At 49.2% G+C, this 9,683-nt stretch overlaps 2 protein-coding genes across 2 annotated transcripts; both read left to right on the plus strand.

The window, feature by feature from the left end:
• The first annotated feature begins 664 nt into the window (after positions 1-664).
• On the plus strand, positions 665-2,123 carry LOC119274880 (2-alkenal reductase (NADP(+)-dependent)-like). The gene has a single exon (XM_037555623.1). The coding sequence runs from the start codon at positions 704-706 to the stop codon at positions 1,886-1,888; it is 1,185 nt and encodes a 394-aa protein (XP_037411520.1). The 5' UTR covers positions 665-703; the 3' UTR covers positions 1,889-2,123.
• Positions 2,124-4,728: 2,605 nt separating this feature from the next.
• Positions 4,729-5,979, plus strand: LOC119274881 (2-alkenal reductase (NADP(+)-dependent)-like). The gene has a single exon (XM_037555624.1). It carries the CDS (start codon positions 4,809-4,811, stop codon positions 5,871-5,873), a length of 1,065 nt encoding a protein of 354 aa, XP_037411521.1. The 5' UTR covers positions 4,729-4,808; the 3' UTR covers positions 5,874-5,979.
• The last annotated feature ends 3,704 nt before the right edge of the window (positions 5,980-9,683 follow it).

A 9,683-nucleotide genomic window follows, 5' to 3' on the forward strand; every position in this document is an offset into this window, starting at 1 on the left:
TTAGTGCCCACACTTTAGTGCCGGTTATGGAACCGGCACTAAAGGGCCTTACGAACCGGTGCTATTGTCCGGTTCTGCACTAGTGGTTGTTGTGTTTCAATTGTGTTTCTGTGGAACTACAACTCCAACTATCGTGGCTTTATGATATTCGCTCGATGAGTGTCACGCCTAAGCGGTAGCCGTTGTCATTGTACAATGATTAGTGGGACAACCAGAACGCCTAAGCAGTAGGTCGGGCCGGTGACTTCATTTATCGGCACGTGATGTGCGTTGGAAGCATAGGACCAGCAATAACAAGTGGCTCGCCACCCCTCGGATATCATATATCAACCCATTTCCCATGGAGATCACAAATATAATCCAAGCCAATCAATTTGCACCTGAGTTCTACATTGCACCCGAGTTCAATCAAGGAGATGAAAGCACGTCCATGTTTTTCAAGATTTTATGATTTTAATGCTCACCTGGTCATGTATTTGTTTGGCGCGGCTTCTCGTGACTAGTCGGTTGATGGTCGATGTTTGTCCTGGCCACATACTTTCAATTGTGGTTATGTGGAATCACAGTTGTTGTGGGCTCGTGCCTTTATCATATGTGGTCGATGAGTGTCTGAAACACTGATCATGCATGCAACACTGGGCAGGGGGCGTGCACATGGTGCACGTTGGAAGCAAAGGACCAACACTGCCACGACAGTACCAACATGTGGCTCGCCATCCCCCAGGGACCATATATAGATCGATGCCCTAGCAGAAATCCAAACACATTCCAAGCTAATCGATCCACTGTCGATCGTAGTTGCAATCCATCCACAACGGCGATGGCGGAGCTGAAGAGCCGGCGCGTGATCCTGAAGGACTACGTGGAGGGCTACCCCACGGAGGATCACATGGAGCTGCTGCCCGCCGCCGACGTCGACGAAGCCGCGGCCGCCGAGGAGGGCTCGGTGCTGGTCAAGAACCTGTGCCTCTCGTGCGACCCCTACATGCGCCCCAAGATGGCGCGCCCGCAGGAGCAGTGGTACACCGAGGCCTACGTCCCGGGCACCACCATCACCGGCTTCGGGGTGGCCCAGGTGGTCCGCTCGTCGCTGCCTGGCCTCGCCGCCGGCGACCTGGTCTCAGGCGTCACGGGGTGGGAGGACTACAGCGTCATCAAGCCGCCCTTTGCGGGCCAGCTCACCAAGATCCGGCCGGAGGACGGCCTCCCGCTGTCCTACTACACGGGCGTCCTGGGTATGCCGGGGTTCACCGCCTACGTGGGCTTCCACCGCATCTGCGCCCCCAAGGCCGGCGAGACGGTGTTCGTCTCGGCGGCCTCCGGCGCGGTGGGGCAGCTCGTCGGCCAGTTCGCCAGGCTCATGGGCTGCTACGTCGTCGGCAGCGCCGGGTCCAAGGAGAAGGTGGACCTGCTCATCAACAAGTTCGGCTTCCACGACGCGTTCAACTACAAGGAGGAGGGCGGCGACCTCGCCGGCGCGCTCAAGAAGCGCTTCCCCGACGGCATCGACGTCTACTTCGAGAACGTGGGCGGGAAGATGCTGGAGGCCGTGCTGGCCAACATGAAGGTGCACGGCCGCATCGCCGTCTGCGGCCTCATCTCGCAGTACAACCTCGCCGCCGGCGAGAAGGACGCGGAGGAGCTCAGAGCGCGCAACCTGGTGTACCTCATTTCCAAGCGGATCCGGATGCAGGGGTTCGTCGAGCCCGACCACAAGCACCTCTACCCGGAGTACAGGGCGTGGGTGGTGCCGCACATCAAGGACGGCAAGGTGGTGTACATGGAGGACGTCGTGGAGGGGCTCGACGCGGCGCCCGGAGCGCTCATCGGACTCTTCCACGGCCGCAACGTCGGTAAGCAGGTCGTCAGGCTCGCCAACCCTCAGTGACTGACAGATCGCACGCAAGTGTCATTCCTAGGGACCACGGGCAAAGCCAAATAAAAAAGCTAGTAGATCCATGCGCATGGCGCTGGGAAGCTATCATGAGAAATAAATTCCAGTCCTTGTTTACTATTGCCCTTCATTAATCATCGTTTACCTGCTTTAAATTATTTGTTTTTTTTGAATGATTTGAAGATTGTTTATCACACCTGCCACGCGGTTCAAAACTGTTATTTGTTTCGATGTTTCCCATGAGTTCAAATCTCAACAAATCAAAAGTACCTGAATTATCACCCCCATTTTTTTATTATATTCACAATACCAAATGAAAATCATTTATTCAACATAAAATATATTATCATATTGTATTTAGTTGGTATTGTGTATGTTGATAATTTTTATAAATTTGGTCAAACTTTACTAAGTTTGACTTAAGAGAAACCTAATATACCGAGTAAAAAGAAATGGAGGAAGAAATATGCTTCACTTTTAGCACGCACATGTAAAACCACAAGCTTGACAGACCTAACGAAGTAGAACACGCTTTTGTTAGTACAGTGTTGTTTTCTTCTTCTTTTTGCAGGAACTGTTGTTTTCTTCAATAGCAACGCATAGAGTATTATGTACTAGATTTTTTGCCCGGGAAAACTTTCGTCCTATTCATCATCAATCATGGCAGTACAACAAACATCGAAAATTATAAAAAATTACATCCAGATCCGTAGGTCATCTAGCAACAATTACAAGCACTGAAGCAGAGACGCGTCGCCGTCATCATCCCTTTTTAGTTGGAGCCGGACAAAACTTGTTACGGTAGACAGTCAAAAAATCGTTGTGCTAAGTCTCCATAGGACCAGCACCAGAACATTAAGCACCGCCGATGAAAAGAAGCGTAGATTAGAAGTATCCGACCTGAAGACACGCGGTCGTAGATGAACGAACACCGGATCGGATCCATCAAAGACAACCAACGACCGAGTCCCGCGAGATCCGCCGAAGACACACCTCCACACAACCTGACAATGGTAGACACACCAACAAGGCGAGTGTCTAGGCGGGAAGAACCTTATTCCATCACCTGGAAGCCGCCACCCGCCCGCATTATAACTTTGGTTTAATCTGTCGAAATGCCCGTGAGTATGGTCTTAGTGTATGTTTGACCGGATTATTTTAACTTATGTTGTTCCTATGCTTCACGAGACTGCAACTGATATGTTGGATGCGAGACTGCAACTGACATGCTACATGCTGGATGGGGAATAACCAAATTTGTGGACAAAGAGCTACAACCAAGAACAAAGAGTTCATCACAAGGGGGTGGTGTTTAATTAGGATATATACACAAAAGAGGAAACTTCCTTTTGTACAGAACCAAATTATATAATGTAATTGACCACTGTTTCTAAGATCTTCTCCTGTACTCAATGTTCATCATGTACTAAGTACATTTTATTGTGTCACTTATTTTTGAGGGGTAGCTTTATTCATCAAACACCACAAAGTGTGGGATAGAGTTCATCAAACTAGGCTTTATCGTGTCACCTATGTTTACCTTCTTTTTTTACTGTGTCACCTATGTTTACCTTCTTTTTTTAACATAAGCTATGTGGACTTTCTAATTGCGAGCTCAATTATTTGACCCATCGTGTTGTAATTTGTTGCATAATTACATTAAGCACTATTTTCATTTAATTCTTTGTTTGAAAATTTTAAAAACTTATGCCTCAATGTTCCTGAATAACATAACAAATGATGCACGCTCAAGTGTATATTTTAAGACAAGTCTATTTTTTATAAAAATATTTACAATTTGTATCATATGTGATTGCTCAAACCTATAGTTATTAAGAAATGCAAATAGTTACAATATTGCTCAAACAACTGGAGATGAAGCAGATCGGCATTGGCGTCAACGGGAGGCAGAAACCCTAGCCGAGAGCATAGGGGATGTATTATAAAACCAGAACTGGGTACAACGCTCGACTCACTAGGCGAGGCATTGTACTATGACATGTATTCATGGGATCGGTACAGGATATGGGAATAGCAGACTGAACGGAGAGAAGACGGAAGTGTATGCAAGGACTGTTTGTGGATGCATGGTAATACAGGAGGCCTGCATTTTGCAGTTGATCAATTAATCATGTAAAAATAAAGTAAAATGCCCTCTTCAATTCTGTGTAGCAATTTCTGGCTCTTCATGCGCAGTCCATTGGATTTGTGTGGACATGCTTCTTCCAATTTCCTGAACAAATCAGTCCTGCTAGTTTTACTCATATGCACAAGGAAAATATGAAGCGAGAGGTTTTCAATCTCGCACATGCATGAAGACGGGTAACTAGGTGGTCCCCTCGCGTAAGATGAAAGCAGCCGGTAGTTGGGTAGGGTGTGTGTGCATGTTGTGTTGTGCCAATCAGACATTTTGACGCAAAAACGAATACGCAATTTCACTCTGGGCCGCGGCCGCCTGCCGCTTCAATTATCTATCGACACTGCCGCGTTGCCCTCGGGTAAGATGGTGGTGGTGAGGTCACTGTCGCCGATCTCGCAGCAACGAGAGGCTGCAAGTCGATCTTTCTATATGCGTCGTGCGCTGCAGGCCAGCCAAATTTATTGGCACGCGAACGGGAAAACGAACTGTTAAAATATCTGTAACTACCATGCAGAGTGCAGCTTCAATTATTGGCACGTGACGCCCGTGGGGAAGCGACGAACCGACCGGAACAAATGGGCGGACCAGCACCGCCCACCGCAGCGCCCTGGAGCTGGACCACCACGCGCCATCATCGCCCTCGCCATCCATCCCATTCCCATCCATCATCCCCGGCAGGCATCGTATTAATATCCACTCCAAGCAAAATAAAATAATATCCAAAGCAACTCTATTCGCTCTAGATCGTAGTCTTGCAGTCCACCCACGGCGGCGATGGCGGAGCTGAAGAGCCGGCGGGTGATCCTCAAGGACTACGTGGAGGGCTACCCCACGGAGGCGCACATGGAAGTGCTCCCCGCCGCGGCCGTCGACGAGGCCGCGGCCGCCGAGGAGGGGTCTGTGCTGGTCAAGAACCTGTACCTCTCCTGCGACCCCTACATGCGCCCCAAGATGTCCCGCCCACTGCACCAGTCCTACACCGCCGCCTTCGTCCCGGGCACCGCCATCACCGGCTACGGCGTGTCCGAGGTGGTCCGCTCCTCGCGGCCCGGGCTCGCCGCCGGCGACCTCGTCTGGGGCATGACAGGCTGGGAGGACTACAGCATCATCAAGCCGCCATTCACTGCTATACTCACCATGATCCAGCCCGACGACGGCGTGCCGCTGTCCTACTACACGGGCATCCTGGGCATGCCGGGGCTCACGGCCTACGTCGGCTTCCACCACATCTGCTCCCCCAAGGCGGGGGAGACGGTGTACGTCTCGGCAGCCTCCGGCGCCGTCGGGCAGCTGGTCGGCCAGTTCGCCAGGCTCCTGGGCTGCCACGTCGTTGGCAGCGCCGGGTCCAAGGAGAAGGTGGACCTGCTCATCAACAAGTTCGGATTCCACGACGCGTTCAACTACAAGGAGGAAGGCGGCGACCTCGCCGGCGCGCTCAAGAAGCGCTTCCCCGACGGCATCGACGTCTACTTCGAGAACGTCGGCGGCAAGATGCTCGAGGCCGTGCTGCTCAACATGAAGGTGCACGGCCGCATCGCCGTCTGCGGCCTCATCTCGCAGTACAACCTCACCGCCGGCGAGAAGGAGGCCGACGTCGGCGTGCGCAACCTCACCTCCATCGTCTCCAAGCGCATCCGCATGCAGGGCTTCATCGAGCCTGACCACAAGCACCTCTACCCCGAGTACATGGCGTGGGTGCTCCCGCACATCAAGGAGGGCAGGGTCGTCTACGTGGAGGACGTCGCCGACGGGCTCGACGCCGCGCCCGCAGCGCTCATCGGCCTCTTCCACGGCCGCAACGTCGGCAAGCAGGTCGTCAGGCTCACCGCACCCGAGTGACTCACACACTGTACTGTAGTAGCAGATCAACCGCGCGTCAATCATCAAGAATAAAACAAAATCTATTCCCATCGCAATCGCAATCGCATCTTTTTTCAGAGGAATATAAGACTGTTTATTATTGTCACATAATTGACATATCGTTTATATACAATTGAGAAATAAAATAGCGATTGAGCTCTCCCAAAAATCAGAGATCTATTGGAATAAGAATAGCTAGCTAGAGCATCGCTGTCGCGCATCTTGGTGGTGGAATGTAGACGGAAAACTAATTCTTTACAATTAAAAGAGGAGTTACATTGTTAGAGTTTTTTAGTCCTTGCATGTGCGATGATCGGCAGTTTTTGTATTTTTCTTGTCTTATGCACTCCGATTCTTCTCGAGTTTCATCCTCTAGATGTAGTCGATGGAGCTTTGTCGAAATTTTCTGCCTTTTGTTTGGGTGGTTAGGGTTTTTCATTGTGTGGCGAAATTTGGTGTATGGTGTTTCAAACCCATTTAAGGGTTTGAGTAGTCTCCGATGGTCCTGAAATCTAGATGTAATTTTTATTATATTTGATCTGGCTTTTTGACTTTGCACTTGCACGCAACTGCTATCATTATTGCTTAGAAGGGGTAGCTTAGTGATTCAATCTCTGACTATAAGGCATCTTAGTGATTTCCCATGTTTGTTTTGCTCAAATAAAAATAAAATTGTTGTTACTTGAAACCTATTTGAGTGTTTTCTTTAGAAAAGGATCCCGGCCTCTGCATCTTATCATGTCCCAATCTATTGAAATATGGGAGATGCATGTAAATTGTTGTTACTTGCACACACATCAGCTATTTCACATATTATCACACCGTATTGATTCCTAGCTAGAAGTTGTTGTCGAATACATTTTCTGTTTTAACATTCCCCATACCCTATTATGAATAAATTCTGTGGTACAGATTGATTCTTTAAAAACTGTTATTGTCGCCTTTAAGCATGATGACAAGTTACAGGAAAACTTGGTATGTGGTTTCCAGGTTATAGTATTGAATTGAGTGGATGTTTCTTCTATTTGTTATACATTTGTCGTTCTTGAGAATCCACCGTTGGGTAAAATGCTTAGCTCAACAAATTGTCTTGGGCCAGAAGAGATCAGATTATCTTTTCCCCCATTGGCAACTTGGCATCATAGTCATCACTTCTTCCATGTGCAAGTGCCATCATCATCCCTTCTCCCCGCAACCTCGTGGCAGATGAACGCCAACGCAGCTCACACGGTAGTGGCCGTGCGAAGCCACACGAAGATCCATGTCAACCACTCGGCCACCCGCGGTGGGGACAACATGACCTGATTCTTACATAGATTTACGAATGAAAACAATCCAAGCCTGTCGTCATCGCCACCTAGATCGCTCCGCCGCAGCACCAACTTTACAACAACAAACAACCTAGAACAACCCTGCGGACATGCTGGAGAAGGGCCGACTGCCGCAACAATTGCCGCGTCCCCAACATCTTTCACCATCACCACCGACTTCCACTGGCCACCATTGCGACAACCCCCACCATGCTCCAACCAACAACCACTCTAAGAATGATGCCCACAGGGGGAGCATGATGCAGAACTCCACCATCATCTGATCCCAAGGAGGTATGAGGCCCGACCATTAAGCCCACTAACATAAAGCGATGAGTTGAGCTTGAACTAGCAAAAACAAAGTCATTTTCGTAGGCAACGAATTGAGCAACTAGCATGAAAGTTGTTGTGTGTTAGCGTGTCTCATGGCTTAATCTCAGTCACATCCTAACCCTCAGAGTGGTCCATGTGGAGAGCGAGCACCATGGCTCGACGACGTCTCCAAGAAGGAAGAGGCGCCCTAAGGCATCGACTTCGCGTGCCTCGGCCAATGGCCAAGGGCAGAGCTTTCACACAGCGTTGTCTCACCCTGCGCCCACCTGAGCCATGAGACCTTCCGGACCATCGAACTGCCATGTGCTACCTCCATCTACGAGCCACAATTAGTAGCCACTGTGTGGCAATCCCTGCAACTCCCCACACGTCGGGCCGCCTCATGATTGGTCCTCCTTTCTTTCTGTTTGTTCCAGGCTGTGGCTTACTCCCTCCGATTCGGCGCACAATTAGCATTTCTAGTGATCCATGGCGCACACTCTTCCTCTTTTCGTCTCCTCTCTCGATACATTTTTCCTTTAAGATGATGATGAGGACGTTAAGGATGTGATTGACATCATGGGCTTCGATGGTAGTGACACGGTCATCCTTATTTCATCCGACGATGAGGACAATGGTGATACCAGTGCCTCCTACGTGAATGGCGCTTCCAGCGGCAAGGTTGCCATGTGATCACATCCTTTGTGGTTGCCAACTCTAGCTACGGTGGCGGCGACTCTGACAACAACTCCAACTCTGACAACACCACACCTACTCAGCGGAGGCGTCCGGCCAAATACAACTACTGGCATAGCTATGACAGTCCACCTTGTGGAAACCGATGGGAGGCTCCGTAAGGGTTACGATGGTGCGCATGTACTTTCATCGACGCTCTTGTAGGAGCTTTTGAATGGTGGGTTACCGATCCGATGTGGCAACCTGAACTCATGCATCATCGCCTAGAAGAGTAGATATTTCCGAAACAAGTTCTTGGATATGTGCAACAACAAGTGCAATTGCGACTATTGCAAACCGCAAACATGGCAGGAAAATGAACTCTTCAAATAATGAAAAAAGGCATGGCCACGCATCGTGGAACAATCCTGCCCACCCAATAATTCTTTGAGGAAAAAACCGTCAAGCTTGCTCATGGTTAGGCGCTCCCTCTCATTACTCCCAAGTGAATTGGCAGGCTTGTTCCATGATGTGTGATCATGCCTCTGTATTTGAAGAGTTGTTTTTCCTGACGTGCATGCATTTTGCGATAGTCAAGCTTGCACTTGTTCTTGCACATATCGAAGAACGTGTTTTGCAAATATCTCCTTTTATGGGTGATGATGCGTGAGTCCAGGTTGACACGGAGGATTGGTGATTAACAATTCAGAAACTCCTCCATGAGTGTCTATAAAGTACATATGTGCCATCCTAATCATTGTGGAGCATCCCATCGGTTTCCACAAGCCTGGTACTGTTGTTGCTATACCAGTAGTTTTATTTGGCCGACCAACTCCACCAAGCTGGTGTGATATCATCGTCGAAGTCATTGTCGGAGCCGACGTCGTTGTCGCTGCCGTAGATGGAGCTAGTGAACACAAAAGACGTGGTCGTGGGAAGGCCTTAGTACTAGAAGCATCATTCGCATAGAAGGCACCGATATCAACATTGTCCTCCTTGACCGATGAAATGAGGAGTCTCACTACCATCTGGGTCTATGATGTCAATCACGTCCTTAACATCATCGTCATCGAAGAGGAAAACTGTATCGAGAAAGAGGAGACAAAGAGAGGAAGATTGGATGCCATGGATCGCTAGGACCGCGATTGTCTCGAACACTCATATATGTACACTACAATGAGGCTGAAAGGCAATGGAGGATGGTGGGAATGAGAAAACTTTGTGCTGACAGATTTTTACAATTCGTTGCCGCATTCCCTCCCCTTGTAGAAACTAAAGAAGGAAGGAGGCAGATGAAAACATGGATCATATCCATAGATGGGCCGACCATATCAGGGCACCACACTACGTGCATGATCCTTTTCTTGTATCACGTACGCCACTACGTGCATGATCCTTTTTCTTGTATCACGTACGCCAAAAAATCAGTGACAATAATTATTGGTGCCATGCTTTCTAAGTACATGGAAACTACAAGCAGCAAGTATGGGGA

This window comes from Triticum dicoccoides, chromosome 3B (genome assembly GCF_002162155.2).
Source record: "Triticum dicoccoides isolate Atlit2015 ecotype Zavitan chromosome 3B, WEW_v2.0, whole genome shotgun sequence".
Lineage (NCBI taxonomy): Eukaryota > Viridiplantae > Streptophyta > Magnoliopsida > Poales > Poaceae > Triticum > Triticum dicoccoides.